This window comes from Thalia democratica, chromosome 2, assembly GCF_965202585.1.
Source record: "Thalia democratica chromosome 2, ktThaDemo2.hap1.1, whole genome shotgun sequence".
In the NCBI taxonomy this organism is placed as follows: Eukaryota; Metazoa; Chordata; class Thaliacea; order Salpida; family Salpidae; genus Thalia; species Thalia democratica.
The window spans coordinates 12564001-12581748 of NC_139166.1; the positions used below are offsets into that span (position 1 = coordinate 12564001).

The window sequence follows — 17748 nt, forward strand, 5'->3', positions numbered from 1 at the left end:
CTTTGAAACAAAAACGTAATTGTAATATTAAATAATTTTTTTTTAATTTTTTACTTCAAAGAAGAAAAATAGAAAGATAATGTTATTTTAAATTTCTTTGCTCTTACATTATATCTGAAAATTATAACAAAATGAACTTTAGTGATTATCACTTTCAAATATTCCTTTACTTTGTTACTTGTTTGACTAATTCATGCTATTAAACTCCTGATATCATTTTAAAATAAGGTTGTGATTCAAACTAAAGTGACCCTGATAAAATATAAGTACAATAGGTTGAGATGGAAAATGTATTAATGACTTTTTTATTTTTTTCCTTTTTTTTTTTCTTTTATGTACTATAAATATGGTCTTGTTTCTCACGTCATTTAAACAATTAAGTCTGGATTGAAATTTTTATTTAGAATAACATTGTCATAGGTATAGTATGATATTTAAATTTACAATATGGTAACAGCCTAGAATAAGTATGTTAGTTTAATTTCGATTTTCTAACGTTGATTATTAAAGGACTAAATTTAACTTCAAGTTTTAGCCAAAAGTTTTTTCTGCTTCTAACGAAGTGTTTAGTGTGTAAAGATCAAGTTAGTAAGAATTAGGTAAAGGCATGTAATTGGTTTGAAAAACAGGGTTGGTCCGCACTCAGGATAATTAGGATTTTTAATTAAGGCGTACTTAGGCTAGTTTTAGTACTTTTCAGAAATCATGCTTGTTTGTGAAACACAGGCTAATTTATATACCGTTCCTAAAACTAATGGTTATTATTTTTACACAATTTTTTTTTATTAAGTACTTGGTTACCGTTTTGAAAATGCTTTTAATTAACTTGAACTATTCATTGTTTGAATATGTAGAGTCAAACAACAATGATCATATATGGAAGTCAACTTTTAAACCACCCCATCATAACCTTTTGAGCCAATCAGAACGAGGATTAGTGAGGCATAATATAATGACAAATTACCAGAAAAAGCTCAACAATTACATATACTTGTGCAGTTAGTTGTGTATTGTGTAATTGAGAGTAGGATCTACTAAAAGAATTATATTTGAACTTATTTGGTTGCATGTTTATTGTAGGTGTTGTTTATAAAATAAAGTTTATATTTAAATGTATTTCTAATTGCTTTAAATGTTTGAGTTAGATACAAATTTTTAATAGTTTTTTAAGCCTTACATAGTTTATTGCTCACTAACAGTTTCTATATAAGCTATAGTTAGTTGTTTTCAGTCTTAAACTTTAGTCTCTTAAATAGATTTAAATATATAAAAAATCTTTAATTATTATATAGTTTACTACAATAAAACTTATTAAATTTTATTTATTTCCAAGCTATTTATAAAATAACTTAAATTTTAAAACGGGGATTTTGTATATTGATTTGTGGTTGTTTTCTGTAATAGATACATTATTCAAACTTTCTGTCTGATTTATTTAAAGTAGACCAAAGTAGCATTAAGTATTTATAAGATGATAGTTAAAAAAAGGTTGAATTGAATTATGGTAAGTATTATTAATATACTGAGTGTTCGACAACCAATACCTTACACTTATTCTATGTTAAACAGTATTTAATATTGCAGACTTTAAAATAAAATATGAGCAAAAGTATAGTGAAACAAAAACTATTTTCATCAACAACTGATGAGAAGTTTTTTGCAAAAAACAAAAAGCTTAGTTTTCACGATCTGTGTAAAGAAAATACCAGGCAGAAAGTTGGTGTGGTAAATCTAGGTGAGTTTTTATTTATATAAAATGAAGTTAATTAAATTATAACACTAAAGTATAATAGTAATTCAACTACATTCAAAAGTGTAGAAATTAAAACATCATTTTTGAAATAAACATAGTGATAGACATTGGTTAATGTTACAATAGTTAGAAAATAATTTTAAAACCTAGCTGTTGTAGTTGCTCTAAAATCGTCTAATTAGTTGCAAACTGAGCACAAAAAAGTTGTTTTTTTTTTTACCTTTAGGCTTGAGCAAAAATAAACAATTTGTTTAAGAAATAAATATACATCTATGCTTTAGGTAAAGCTCAAATAAGAAGATTGTTATTTTTTTTCTTACATTTAAAGAAAATTTATTATATTACTAAAGTAATTTATAAAATAGATATAGAGCTTAAAGTTATGTAATTGTTAATTTAATTAATTGCCATTAATTTTTAACCTTACAATTACAGTAAAACTAACTGAAAAACTGTATAAACCTAAAAAACATTTGTCTAACATACCAAGTTATAAAGTGTTAGTGGTTTAGCAAACCAAATAAGCAATGACAATCAATATTTGATATTATGTGTTTATTACTGAAGATAAATATTTCTTATTTTAAAGGTATATAGCAAAATTGCATTTAAAATTTTTAGTAGAAACCTTCTATTAAGGTTTAAAAATGTTTTTTGTGAAATACTAGTAACATAACGATCTTAAAACCTACTTTTTGTTTATAAATTAAAAAATTTAATTTAATAAAAAAAATCTCTAAAGTCTGAGTAACCAGCCGTTAGGGGTCGACTTAAAAAAAATTAAAAATTAATATTTTACCTAAAACAAAAAAGTATAATAAAAAATTAATATTGTACATGAAATAAAATAAATCATTAAAAAACTATCATTAAAAACTAGTTTTTTACACAGAATTAAAAATGCATCACAAAAACTATTACTTTACATATCGCAGAGTTACAATTGTATTTTTAAAATAATACAATTTAATTGATAAATGATTAGAGAATGCACTGATAAACTTTAAAGTTTTTATCTCATATAAGTTCTGTTGTAGTTTTTTTCAAGAATTTGTAGTTTTACTACCAACCGAAACTAAATAATAAATAAATTACTATCAGTTCGTCGCACTGGTTAACTCTAAATTTTTAATAATTATTTTTTAAATGATATAGATTTTAATGATAAAGATTTATAGTTGTTTTGTCAATTAAAAAAATAACTCAACTACCTTTGAAAATATCTATATTTTATAACTAGAAGAAAACATGTAATAAAGTTAATGATTGAATTTTATTGTGCTTATGAAAGTTTTACAAGTTTTACTAAATACTTCTTAATTTAATTAAATATATGTTTTTAATATATCAATAAACTAATATAATAATTGGTCGTTGGTTAACTATGGCTTTAACTATTTGAAATAAATATTAATTTAAATGATTGTTTAATTATTTTTAATAATTTTAAATCATAAAGTGTTGGAAATTAGTAATACTAATTGTCAAAATTTTCTCAGAAAAGAAGAAAGCTAACGAAGAAAACAGTGTAAAACTTTTAAAAGTTAGCAAAGTGTTGTTAAATGAAAGAACAGCAAACGAAATTAGCAAACAAGTAAAAATAAAAGTTTCAGTTTTAAATACTCTAAAGTGGCTTTCCATCTCAAAACTTTTTAGTCTCCAAGAAATTTTCAAAACTTCTTTACGCCTCATTGAACGTTGGTTTACAAGTGTTGCTGATTCAGAAGACTTTCTTGAGCTAGACTTTAAATCTGTAGCTGCAATATTAAACAGTTCTGAGTTATTAATTGATTCGGAGCTGCAAGTATTCAATGCAATGAATGCCTGGTTGAATCATAAAAGTATTGAACGAAGTAAACATGCGAAATATCTCCTTCAAAAAGTTCGGCTTTCATTGCTAACAGTTCCTGCTTTGAACAGTATGGTAGACAAGAATATGTGGATAGTCAAGGACTTCGAGTGTTTCGATATTATAAAGAAAGCTATCAGGAACAAGAAAGAGTTTAAATCTATCAAGGCCTCGTCTAACAATAGGCACTGTAGCCAAGATAGTTTTAACTTTGTTGTTGTCGGTGGTCAAACAAAACTTCAAGTTCTCAAAGATTGCTTTACTGTTGACGCTAACTATCTTACCAAAGTAAGCAACTTGTCAGAAATCAATCATGCGCGAAAAAATCACGATGTTTTTTGCATCAAGGGTGAAATTTACGCGCTGGGTGGCGACTACAATTATTATGACAAGGACAAAGACAGATGGGACCCGGTGACACCCGTTGAAAGATACTCACCTGCCACTGACACTTGGAGCGTTGTGAGTAAAATGCATGACGACCGTGTTTATTTTAGTGCGTGTTCGTTTATTGATAAAATATATTGCATTGGAGGACGCAACTATTCTAGAAACACATTTAGAAACTGTCTCGAGTTCAACACGGCGAACTCAACTTGGAGAGAAGTTGCCAGAATGAACTCGGCGAGGGAGAACGCGTCGTGCACCGTGTTCGAAGGAAGAGTCTTCGTCACTGGTGGAAGCAACAACAACGACGGAAGATTAAACAGTGTCGAGGCGTACGATCACATTGCTGATACATGGACAAACATGCCCAACATGGTTAAACGAAGAGTGTTCCACAAATCGGTCTCCCACAAGAACAAATTGTTTGTATTTGGCGGTCTGCTGTTAAATAGTGTCGAAGTTTTCGACTCTTGTTGCGGCAAATTCGTATCGTTGTGCAGGCCTCCCGGGGATTTTTTGTCAGATGTTTACAGATGTGGCGTCACATCATTTGGAAGCAAGGTTGTTTTTTTCTGTTCTGCAAAAAAAAAGGTTTTTCTTTATGACCTAGAAATTGACGTGTGGTCGGAAGACGTTTGCGAGGCAACCCAGGATGTATACAGATTTTCTTGTGCTAAATTACCAAAACCATAGTGAAAATTACGGAGTAACCGGTCATCAATAGTTAACAATTAAAGTAGTTTTGTTGCTACCATAAAGTTTTTGCTTTAAATTTTTATTGTGCTTTATTAGAAGTTTTTTAATTAAATATAATTTATATTTCTGGTTTATCGATGCATGATTGTGTTTTTTAGAAGCAATCGTTTTTTTTTTTTTTGTAACCTTATAAATAACCTAAACTTCTCGTTGGTAAAGTCTAAAATCTAAACTATTTAGTTTAATATCTACACATAAACCGTTGCAATGTTTTTAAAACTAACATATTTATTATTTATTATAGCTTTGAAATTTTTTTGCTCATACATAATATTTGAAATCTTCATCTTTTTGTTGATCTTTTCATAAAGATTACACTTTTATTAATAATGTTTGTAGCTGGATTTCTGATGTTTTTATTATTATGTTGAATAAACGGATGTCAAAAATAAACAAATACTACAATTTGTTTTGCAGTAAGAATATTTTAACTTTAAGTGTCTCAAATCTTCCCTTGGATGTGTGATTTTTTTTGTGATTTTTTTGTCTTTATCGATCGTTTTAAATAAAAAAACTTTTATAATACAATTTGTTTTGAATAGTTAGCTAGTATAGTTAAGACGTATAATAAAATTCAAAATATTAAAATCTAACTTTTTATAAATACTTTTGTATTAATTAAACATTTTAGAAGTAATCAATAAATTAAGTATTTTTAAACAAAATTATTAAACACAAATCAAAATAGTTCTTATATAGTAATAGTTAGAAAAAAATATAAACTCATAAGTTTCACTGGTTCTAACTGAATTTTAGTTTCATGAACTTGCATTTATTTTTGTAAATTATATATAAATCTAAAAATATAGTATATAAATATATAAAAATATTTCAAAATTTTTATTTATTAAATAGTTGCAAGAATATTTTCCTCTTTAATTTTTATATCTCAAACCACTGTATTAAAACAAATTAGTTAAAAAAAAATTTACTGTCTTTAGGTTTTTTAAGAACATTTTCGTTTATGAAAAACAATAACAATCACGTAAAAACAGCAAATACAAATATGATTTATCGCTCTATTTCTAAATAGAATAACATGTCATCTATTAAAAATTAAAAGACAAAATAAGTGTACAACAAAGAAAAAAAATTACAATAGTAAACTTAAACTGTTAAATATCATAGAGAAAACTATCTCAGAGAAGTTAAAAATAAAAATCACCGATGAAAGTTTTCAGCATTCATATTGTGTTGTAGTCCGCTACTAACAATTAGCTATAGGCTTTTAAATAAAAATTATTTATTATAATAGTCGATGTACTACGGCAAAGTTTCATTAATATGTTTATTTTTTAGGAAACCAATCTGATAACTTTTTTAGTTATGTCTTAAAAGTTTTACTGTCATTTAGGTATGTGTCTTATGTGAATGTTCTGTATAACATTTTATCATCTGCAAAGTTGAGGAATTTTGGACTAGTACTATTTTGTAAGTCATTTATGTGTATAAGGACTAATAACGGTCCTAATACTGAGCCTTGTGGAACACAAACTTCACATTATCACAGGTTGACTCATATCCTCCAAAGCGAACGAACTGTTTTCTACCATCTTGATATGAACTTTGTACGCAGGACAGGCAGCCGAAATCAAACAGGCAGGCTGTCCAGCGCCCACTTTTTTGTCCTTTTAATGTCTCTTTCTGATCAATAACTCTTTTTTTTTCACACAATTTTATATAAATGGTATACTTTTTATTTATAATTTTCTATTGAAATGAAACTTTTTTACATTCATTCTTGAATATAGATGGTTTATATACAGCAATAAGAGTAGACAGGCGGGCGCCTGTGTGGCCAAGCGGTATTTTTATTTTTCTTTAATTGAACATTAATTATCTCTACAACTCTAAAAGTCTTTACTATCTTTAGAAAATCTTTACAATTATTTAATGAAAACCATAGTAATTTTATATGACAAACATCCATTTTTTAGTTACTTATCAACAAAATTTATTTAATTAAAAACATTTATATAGTTCAATAAATCACAATACTAAAAACAAATTATTTAAAATTTTTGATTATTAAAATTATTGGCGATGCGTGGTAGTTTTATAAGGGAGCTTTTTGAATGTCGAAATATTCCCTCAGCTTAATTTTTTTTAACTAACTTAAATAACATTTCTGAGTACCACATTCACATTTTACAGTTTATAAAAGTATATGTTTAAAACTAGTCTACTATACAAAAAGCATTACAAGTTTTAAAACTATCACTTTATATCAAAAAATTACGATCAAGATTTTCAATTATAACATATCTTTTTAATTATCGAAAGAAATTTTCAGTTATATAGTTGTAAGTTTTAAGAAAAACCATTACAAAATTATTTAAGTTAGACGGTTAAAACGTTTACATACAAACTTGTAATTTATATATCTACAAAAAAAAAATTTGACATTAAAAGTTTTGTAACAAAAACGCTTTTGTTAATTTTTTTCATGTATTTCCGCCATTAGCGGTAGAGAGTTTTGTTATTTTCTTAAAAGATATAATATTTTCAAGCTGTCGTTAGATTTAGTGTTGGTATTTTTTAATAAATTATGTTTAATTAACGAGTTATAAATTATTTAAAACACATTATTTACTGTTATTTAAATAGTTGTAGTTAAGGAAATATAACATAGCAGGCATGCTATTTGCCGAAATTGGCTAAGCGTATTGTGGATAGAAATAAATAAATAAAAAAATTAAAAGCATGATGATGTAGTAATAAACCAAAAAACGATTTAATAAGTTTTCATTTGAATTAAAAAAAAACTCATTGTTCTTCTCTTATCTTCGTTATTGCGTTTTCTTTTTTATTTCTCTCTTCGGTGTATAGTAGATAGTCATTTGCAGAAAAATCAAACTAATCAGTTCTTATGTTCAAGATTTTTAAGTTGCACTTGCACACGCTCCTAATACGTAATTTTGGCGCAACCTCGGTTAAATTTGCCAACAACCAACTCGCCATGCAACAAAATCTTTTGGACTCGCCTACACCTTCAGAATATGAGCGAGCGAGCGAAGGTAAAATTAGTATCTCTCAAAAGTTCAACTTTTACTTTTGAAAGATTGTTAGCGTCAACATTAAAGCAATCTTTGAGAACTTGAAGTTTTTTTTGACCAACGACAACAACAAAGTTCAAACTATCTTGATAACAGTGCCGATTGTTAGACTAAGCCTTAATAGATTTAAACTCTTTTTTGTTCCTGATAGCTTTCTTTATAATATCGAAGCACTCCAAGTCTTCAAATATCCACATATTCTTGTCTACCATACTGTTCAAAGCAGGAACTGTTAGCAATGAAAGCTGAACTCTTTGCAGAAGATACTTCGCATGTTTACTTCGTTCAATACTTTTATGATTCAACCATGCATTCATTGCATTGAATACTTGTAGTTCTGAATCAATCTGTAACTCAGAACTGTTTAATATTGCTGCTACAGATTTAAAATTTTTCATTAGTTCGCAGCGATAGACAAAGAAACGCAGTATATTTTGCAACCAGCGATATTAAACAGGTAAAAGGTTTAAAGTTTTAATTAAACAGCTGTATAAATATAATTGTTCTTCATTAACTTTAAAAACGTAGATAGTTGATAAAAAGTAAGTTTTCTATTCTGATTCATTAATTGTTTTTAGCTACGTAAAGATTCTACACTTTTCTTTTAGTAGTACCTTCAACTTTTTTTGAGTTTAAACTACTTTATGTAACTTAGAGAATTATACCTACTACAGAAAATAAATATTATTTAACAAAAAAAAAAGGTGTTACCCAATTTAAAAAAGGTTTAGCCACGCCCCTGCTTCAAACCTACACACGTGCATGTAAAGTGTTTTTTATTACGAAAAAAAATGGCGCTAGTTTGTTTTTAAACTTTGAATACTCAAGGAACTGCCACACAAAAGTACGCCACCAAATTCGTTGCAACTTGGCACGTTTCTACTGACCATTCGTATTTTTTGACGTCATAACAAGCCACGTTGTCTGGCAGGCCGCGACGAAACACTCGGACCGTGTTTCCGAACGCGACGGCGTCAACCACGGGCGTGCAACTCATCGGCTGCGATTTGTGGACGACAAACTTATTGCAAACGTCGTCGAAAACTTCAAAGGTCTCCATTCCGACAACGAACAGCTTGTGTCTCACCACCACCAGTCCGGGTCCGCGTTTGCCGGTGACCATTTGCGGCATTGGCGACCACTTGTCGGCAACAGCGTCGTACCATTCAACTGTCCTCATGCTTTTCATGCAGCCGTTATCACCGCCCTACACCACGATTCCTCCGTTGAAAGCCGCGCAAGCCGCGGCCGACCTTTGCCGGCTCATGGAGGCGACTTCTTTCCACTTGTGGCGTTTCGCGCCGAACCGCAAGCACGAACCGGTGTGAGTCGACGGGTGCGGAGGTGCGCGGTAGTAGCCTCCGAAAACAAAAACGTTGTCGCGAAGAGCGCAAGCGCAAAAAAGCGCGCGGTGGTCGTGCGTGTTGGCCACCGTCTTCCAGCTGTTGGCGGCCGGCGAGTACTTTTCCACCGTTCCCTCATTGCTTCCGCCCTTGTAAAAGTTGCCCTCGTTGCCGCCGATCGCAAAAACTTGGTCGCCCACGCAAACCGCGCGAAAAAAGCTCCTCGCCTCGTTCATGGGCGGAAGGGCGGCCACGCGGCCGTTCGAACCTTCAACCGAGCTCACCTCGTTTTTACGTTTGCCGTCTTTGCGCCCTCCGCACACCAGCACGTTCGGCTCGCAGTTGTAAAAAAACGCGTGTTCAGTGTTCAGTTTTTTGCCGAGGAGCTCGCGAATCGCCTCTTTGAACACCGGCACGCCTCGACCGGTTTTGAAGAACAACGAGGACTCGCGGAGGAGACGCGCCAAACCTTCATCCGACAACGAACAGAGCGCTTTCAGCAGAACGCTCTTCGCGAACTTGCGCCGCTCCTCTCCCCTGTGAACTATCCATCTTTCGGCCGCGTGGAAAACTTGAAGCTGTGAAGCGGAACCGTGAAAACTCGCAAGCATTTTCGAGACGTTGGAGTGGCTCAGCTCTGAAAAGTCGCCGTCGTCAACCACTGCAGTCAACCGACGTTGCATCAAACTGAGAGCGGCTTTGGAGAGAAATTTTAAATTGAATATTGCGGACAAGTGGTGGAAAGCGCAGACGTTCCTAGTGTTCATTCTGTCCTTGCAAAGTTCGTACAGTTTAATTTTTTCTGCTCTCAAATGCTTGTTGTCGGCTGCCATCGGAAGCAAACGATTGAGGCATGCCAAAACTGCTTCGGTTAAAAGTTTTGACAATATGTAAATTGCTAAACAATTTGAAATGTCGTTTTCGTTTTCATTCAAGCATTCTGCCGTTTCCTCGTTGTTCAGCAGAATCTTGTCAACTCTCATGCTGCATATGAAAAGTTGTTTGTTCATTGTCGTGATATCTGTGAGGTGCTTTGTCTGGCTTTAGAACTTTTTGATTCTATTACATGGAAATAATATAAAGTTTGATTTTTTACGGGTTTATAACTAACTTATTGTTTTTATAGTTTTCTTTTTTTTACTTCAAAAAAAGCTCGTATAGTTAGTTTTATGCTTTAATAAACTTACCTTAGTTAGTATTATGTATTTAAAAATTTTTAGTTTTTAGAAAAATAAAAACTTTGTTAAACTAGTGATGATGGAATAGTTTTAAAACAGTGGTAAATTGAAGGATACCTCAAAAAAACTTATTATTAAAAACTATTTTATTTTGTTGCAATTGATTAGTTTTGTTAACAAAAAATAAAAAGGTTCACACGTGTTTCAAACTAAAAAACAAAAGCGAATATGTTTTTTTTTTGTTAGTTTTTCTGTCGAAATTAATTTGTAGTAATATGTTAGTTTAAAAATGCAGTTTTAGATGCTTAGACTGTATACAAATCGAGTTTTTTTTAAATAACTTACAAAGATAACCAAAAACTTAACTTATGGCTTTAAGCACAGTATGTATATTGCACTATTTTTATTCAGTAGATTCGTGAATAAATAGTATACGAGAAGCGCTGAAAAGTTTTGAATTCATTCATAAATTTACCAAGTAAGAAAAAAGCTATTCAAATAGCTAAACTTTGAGTTTTTATGTTTCATAATTTGTACAAATACTTTTATTTAGATTGTAACATCTCTTAAATTACTTTTTCTATTGTTTAGTCAACCTAATATAAAATGTGTCAATTTTTGTTAGTTAGTATTTACACCTACAATGAAGTTAATTAAGACTTGAATTTGACTTGAAGTAGCTAATGTTCTTTTCTAAAATTAAAATAATTTTGTATTATGATACATATGTACTATGTATAATACACATGTACTATAATATTTGTACTGTAACAAAAATGTAAAAACAATTTTAGGAATGTTCGATCAATTATTTTAAATACTACTATTATTATTACTAAATTCTATATTGTGTAATATTCGACTCAGGAATCAAAACCTGAGCCACTTAAACAGGACACACAAGAAGAAAAAAAAAGTAAAGTACATTTGTAATTAACAAAAAATTACATAAACAAAGCTTTAAACAAATCAAAAATATAAAGAGCTTGTTAATGAGTTTAAACTTATTTGCCTGATATAAAAGGCGATAACTTAGTTCATGCAAACACATATGTACAAAATCAATAAGATAAATTTGTAGTCTGTTAGGGGAGGGAGCGTATGGAATTAAAAATAACTAATAGAAAAATTAATAAATCAGTATTTATTTAGGTGAGATATATATTATAAAAATTTTTTTTTTCTGCTATTCTTAATGGAAAGTTATTGAATTTTACTAATATTTGCAGTATTTAATTGAATAAGTTTAGTTCTAAATTAAAATGTTCCTTCATACTGTGGTAACTTTTTTCACATAGTCTTTGCTCTGTGAAACAATGTACCTTGCCACTGACTTTTGATGAATTATATATACATTTTATTTTTCTTTTATTTCCATTAACTGACATATATTATGGAAAAAATTTAAAAATTAACTGAAAAAAACATTTACTTGCCATTGATAATTTTATAAAGAGTAAAAAAAATCAAATTCTTATCAAATATGTTCTAGATATTTCCATCTAAGTGTAGCCAATCTATTAGTATGATGTGTTAGATACATTACAACGATTACAAACAAAACAAGTAAAATTTCTTTCTGCAGACTCAATTTTATTGTTAAATATTTTATTTAATTAATTTTTTCAATTGGGGTGACCAAATTGGGGTCCTGTATTCATACTTAGGAAAAACGTAAACTTTAAAGAGTTTTATCAGAATAGTAACTGAATTAGTTATAAAACCTTTTAAAATTTGTAAGGATGAAACTAGTGCAACTTTATATAGATAGTTTATTTCATTCCATTTCAAATTTTCAGAGATATAAACTCCTAAACCTTTAAAAACTTTAACAGTCGACATTTTAGTGTTATTGATTAGTAGGTCAATCGGGTCAAACGGTTTGTTTTCATTAATTGCTAGAACTTTAAATTTCTTTAGGTTTAAATAAAAGTTTCTTGTTTTTAGCTATTTGTAGATTTTATCTAGAGTATATTTTAAAGTAATATTTGATTGACAAAAAGTTTTAGTATCATCTGCAAATAAACCTATACAACTTTTAATGTAAATGTTTGAGTTAATTTAAATTAAAAAGAAAAAGGGGACAGTGGTGTACTAAATTTTTTTTAAACACTATAACTTTTTTTTTCTTACTAAAACACATAAGCAATTTATGTAATTAGAAGCTACCTAGTTCTTTAAACAATCATTTAAAGAGATAACTAACTGTGTTTTTTTTTCAATATGCGCATGTCAAATGTACATTTGTACCAGCAGTTTCACACATTCAATCTAAAATTGTTTAAATTTTTCTTCACTTTATGAGGATATATAACACGGAAACGAGTTACACTCGAACGAAGCGTCACTTTTGTACTAGAACATTTTTGCACGAGGGGACACTTTTGCATGGCGACACTTATGCACGAGCGTCACTTTTTGCAAAATTCACACATTTAAAGAGTTACGCACCCGCGTTAAGTGCGCACCCGCATTAGTTACGCACTAAAACTCGAACTAACAAAACAGATTTTTCTTTATTTTTTTTTACGCGGGTGCGTACTTTACGTAGCTACCAGTGGCGTAGCGTGATATTTTTGTCAGGGGGTGCGCAAATTTTTATCTCAAAACATCTTCAAATTAAAACTTTTAGGCCGCAAATTTTTCGGGGTCAATTTTCTCGGAAATTTAAAAAATTACTAAAAATCTATCTCCTGCTTTATTTTTCAAGTAATCTTCTTCAAATTTTTGAAAATGTTCCTTAGATTACAAAAAAAAAATTACTTATGAACTTAGATAATTAAAATAAATAAAAATTTTATAAAAGTATTTAAAAAAAAAAGTCTTTATTTTTTCAAAAAAAAAATTTTTACTACAAATTTTTAAATTCACAAGTAATGTTTTTTTATTATTGTATAAAGATTAAACTGTTTAAGTTTGAAGAAGATTGCTTGAAAAATATATTAGGAAATAGATTTTAAACAAACTAGCCTTTTTTTGCTGTTTTAGTTTTCCCTTCCCATAGGGAACCTATTATGCGGCCCGACTTTGACTGGTCATATCTCAAAAAATAGTTCGAATTTTTTAAAACAACAAAAGCATCTTAAAGCTTTAAAAAAAATTTATAAAATAAGATCAACTTCTAAAAAACATGGCTTGACCCCCCTCCCCCTATGGCCTTAAACTACAAATAAATAGTCAACTAAGTATAACAATTAATACTTCAAAACATTTTTCTCTGTGCAATTTCTAAATAATGTTCAATATCTATTTTATAACAGCAAAAAAGAATTGTATTAAACTCAAAATAGCTAATACTTTTAGTTTGTTGCAGCTTTTAATATACTATTTAATCTTATATATAAAAATGTTAAATCTTCAGTATTAAAATTGAAAGTTTTAATTTTTTTTATTTTTTGTACAAGAAATCTAAAGCTCTAGTTTATTTTTTAATTTCTACATTTTTACCTATATTACAATATAAAACTGTAAAAATAAATATTAACAAATGAAGAAAATTTATAATATAAAAAAAATTAAAAATTAAAATTTCATACCACTTGAACTGCAGTCTTGAGTAATAGCAATATCTGATGTTGGTCTGCTATTTTTCAATTCAAGCTTTTGAACTTCAGATAATTTTACTATCTGACATATTTTTAGACTTGCAACATTCCATACAATATCACTTTGCATATTTTTTTAAATAATATACTAACAATTAACAAAAACAAGTGTTTACTTTTTCTTTAGTATAATAAAACATATTTTACAAAAAATACAAAAAACAATTAAATAGAAGATATCAGGATTGCCTTGCCACTCTTTCAGTCAAAATAACTGTCCTGAGTTAGTTTTTTATGTCATGTGTCATCATAAGCATTTTAAATTCTTTTATAGAAAATTTTTATTGTTTTTAAACTTCTAGAAACTAGGCAATTTAACAAAGCTTTTAAAACCAATAAATCTACCCTGAGTTAAAAAAAACAAATCTATCCTTAGTCAGCCTGAGCTTAAAAATACTTAAAACATTCTGAGTTATCCTGATTTTTACTCAGACATACTAAAGTTTTTCAAAACTTCATAAAATCCTGAGTGTGTGGAAAGATTTTTCTAAATGTTTTTGATACAAAACAAAATGTTTAAAAGATAAATTTTTTAAGGTCAATTTTTTCAATGCTTTAAAAATTCACAACATATATAACTTTTCATTATCTTAAAATGAGTTTTTCTAAGATCTTTAGGAAATAGCATTTTTTAAATACTACAAACAGTTGGTAGAAAGAATTTTTTTTTTAATACCATTTAAAATTTGATTTAAAACTAAATAAATTTAAATTCAAAATTAATCTGTTATGTCTTTTAGACTAAAAATTGATTGTAAAAATTATTTTGTTTTACAAGTTGCTATAAATTATTTCATGATGTGACTACAGAAATTTTAAAATAACTTGCTACAATATTGTTTAATTTTTAAACTTTATGGCTGATAGAATAACAAAGTTTGATTTGTTTCTTACCTTAATAAAAAAAGAAACTACTTTTAATAAAAATTTTAAGTTTAAATAATTTAAACAATACTTTTTGTATAGTAAGATTAAAACTGTAATCACAGTATGAACTGTTTGTTTATTATTTATTTTAATTTATTATTTTATTTTTTTCTATTTTTTGTTATTTTCTTTTAAATTATGTTGTTATTTTTTTTATTCTTATTATCAATTTATTTTTATTTATTAGCAGTTGTTTATTGCTATCTTGAATACAATTTGTTTATTCTTGAATCTTTATCACTATAAAATAGGTTTAGCTTCATGGTTTGTTAACAAAATGTTAGCATTTGTCCTTGTAAAAAAATCTTTCATAAGGTTATACTACTGCGGTGCACTAACTAGTTGCGTACTGTTTGAGTCTAAATTCTTATGAAGTTAATGAAGTTATAAAATGTTTCCTTATGGAGTTTTTCATCAACATCGGTGCGCATTTGCAATTACGCACCGAATCAGTATACTGGGTAATTTCCCTAACTTGTCACTAATTGTTATTCAAAATTTCGTTTCTCTTTTGAAATACTAAAAGAACATAGTTAGTTATAGAATAAAAATAAACAATAAAGGATAAAGATATTGCATTTTTTTTTGCTTCTTTTTTTTTTTGGGTGGCACGCACGCGCCAGCGTCCCTCCCCACGCTACGCCCCTGGTAGCTACCTCACGCAGAAGTGTAATTTTTCAGGTGCGTACTTCTTTAAGTGCGTACTTTGTGCAAACGTGACGCCGTGCAAAAGTGACACCCACCCATATAACACAGTTCTTTCTACTTGTCGTTTTTCTCTTAATCATTCAAAGTTTTGAAGAAATAACAAAATTGATATGTTTTAATTAAACTTTATACAAATATGTTTTATTTTTAAAATTGTGGTACTTTCAGTTTACCCAACTATGTGTTATTTAGAAGCACGTATTTTTATTCAAACTATTTTTTACAAAATTTAACACATAAAACTTTCTTTAAAAGTGTTATTACTACATAAAATATTCTGTTTTAATAAATTACAATAATTTGTTATCTCAATCTTCACTAATAATGTTCTAACCCAATTGTTATAAATATTTTTTTAATTTTCAGCTTATTTGGTTAGTCAGTTTAAATAAAGCTCATGTATTTGATTTTCCGTATTTTCAGTTTTACTAATAAAAAATTAAACAAAATCTTACTTGTTTTATAAAGCCTGTTGAGAATTTGAATATTTCTCTCGGGCACATTATTTTTTGCATTTTCCTTGGAAACATTCACAAACTTTTCTCTGCATATATTTGGTTGTTCGAACATAGTTAATTTAAAAAGCTGAAATATATATTGTATATCTATAACACTAGATATTTTTAGTTATTTAAATAAAGAAACTTGTATGGTTATAGTAATATTCACACCAACGCTATTAGCCATAACCGAATACGAACTTAGTTTTTTCTTAATTTTACTGAGGGCTATTTTACACAAACTAGGCGTAATGAGTAGGTGTCTTCTTTTGAAAAGAACAAAGGTCTTATACAACAACTCTATCTCATAATAATCATTTCCTCAGATACTTGCGTCCTGGTTGAATAACTACGTTTGATATATAAAAACTAAAGAGGAAAATATTAACTAAACAACTTTTACTTAAAATCTTATAGCTAATTGTTAGTAGTGGACTACAACACAATATGAATGCTGAAAACTTTCATCGGTGATCTTTATTTTAAACTTCCCTGAGATAGTTTTCTCTATGGTTTTTAACAGTTTAACTTTACTATTGTTTTTTTTTCGTTGTTGTTCAGTTATTTTCTCTTTTAATTGTTAAGAGATGACATGTTATTCAATTTTAGAAATTGAGCAATAATCATATTTGTAATTGCTGTTTTTACATGATTGTTATGTTCTTACATAAACGAAAATGTTCTTTTAGAAATTAAAGACAGTAAAACATTTTTTTGAACTAATTTGTTTTAATACAGTGGTTTGAAATATAAAAACTGAAAAGGAAAATATTCTTGCAACTATTTAAATTTACATATAATTTAAAAAAATAAATGGAAATTTATGAAACTAAAATTCAATTAGAATCAGCAAAACTTATGAGTTTTTTTTTTAGCTATTACTATATAAGAACTATTTTGGATTTTTTTCATTAATTTTGTTAAAAATAATTAATTTATTGAATACTTCTAAAATTTTTAATTATTACAAAAGTATTTATAAAAATTTAGACTTAATGTTTTGAATTCCATTATACGTCTTAACTATACTAGCTAATTATTTAAAACAAATTGTAGTATTTGTTAATTTTTGACATCCGTTTATTTAACATAATAATAAAAACACCAGAAATCCAGCAGCAAACATTAATAATACAAGTGTTATCTTTATGTAAAAAATGAAGATTTCAAATACTATGTATGAGCAAAAAAACTTCAAAGCTATAATAAATATGTTAGCTTTAAAAACATTTCAATGGTGTATGTGTAGTAATTAAACAAAGAAGTTTTAGGTTTTAGAATTTACCAACGAGCAGTTTAGGTTAATTATAAGGTTAAAAAAAAAAGCGATTTCTTCCAAAAACACAATCATGCATCGATAAATCAAAAATATAAATCATATTTAAATAAAAAACATCTAATAAAGCACAATAAAAATTTAAAGCAAAAACTTTAAGGTAGCAACAAAACTACTTTAATTGTTGACTATTGATGACCGGTTACTCCGTTAATTCACTATAGTTTTGGTAATTTAGCACAAGAAAATCTGTAAACATCCTGGGTTGCTTCGCTATCTTTTTCCGACCACACATCATTTTCTACGTCATAAAGAAAAACCGATGCGTCTCCAGAGCAGAAAAAAACAACCTTGCTTCCAAATGAAGTGACGCCACATCTGTTAACAAATAACAAAAGATCCCCGGGCGG

At 28.5% G+C, this 17748-nt stretch overlaps 1 protein-coding gene across 1 annotated transcript; it reads right to left on the minus strand.

Moving 5' to 3' along the window:
* Nucleotides 1-9008: 9008 nt before the first annotated feature.
* On the minus strand, nucleotides 9009-10154 carry LOC145850061 (kelch-like protein 28). Its single transcript, XM_082955207.1, has one exon. It carries the CDS (start codon nucleotides 10152-10154, stop codon nucleotides 9009-9011), a length of 1146 nt encoding a protein of 381 aa, XP_082811333.1.
* Nucleotides 10155-17748: the final 7594 nt, after the last annotated feature.

Coding starts and splice junctions, on each gene's coding strand:
- LOC145850061 (XM_082955207.1), bottom strand. CDS start 10,154: ATGAACAAACAACTTTTCATATGCAGCATGAGAGTTGACAAGATTCTG.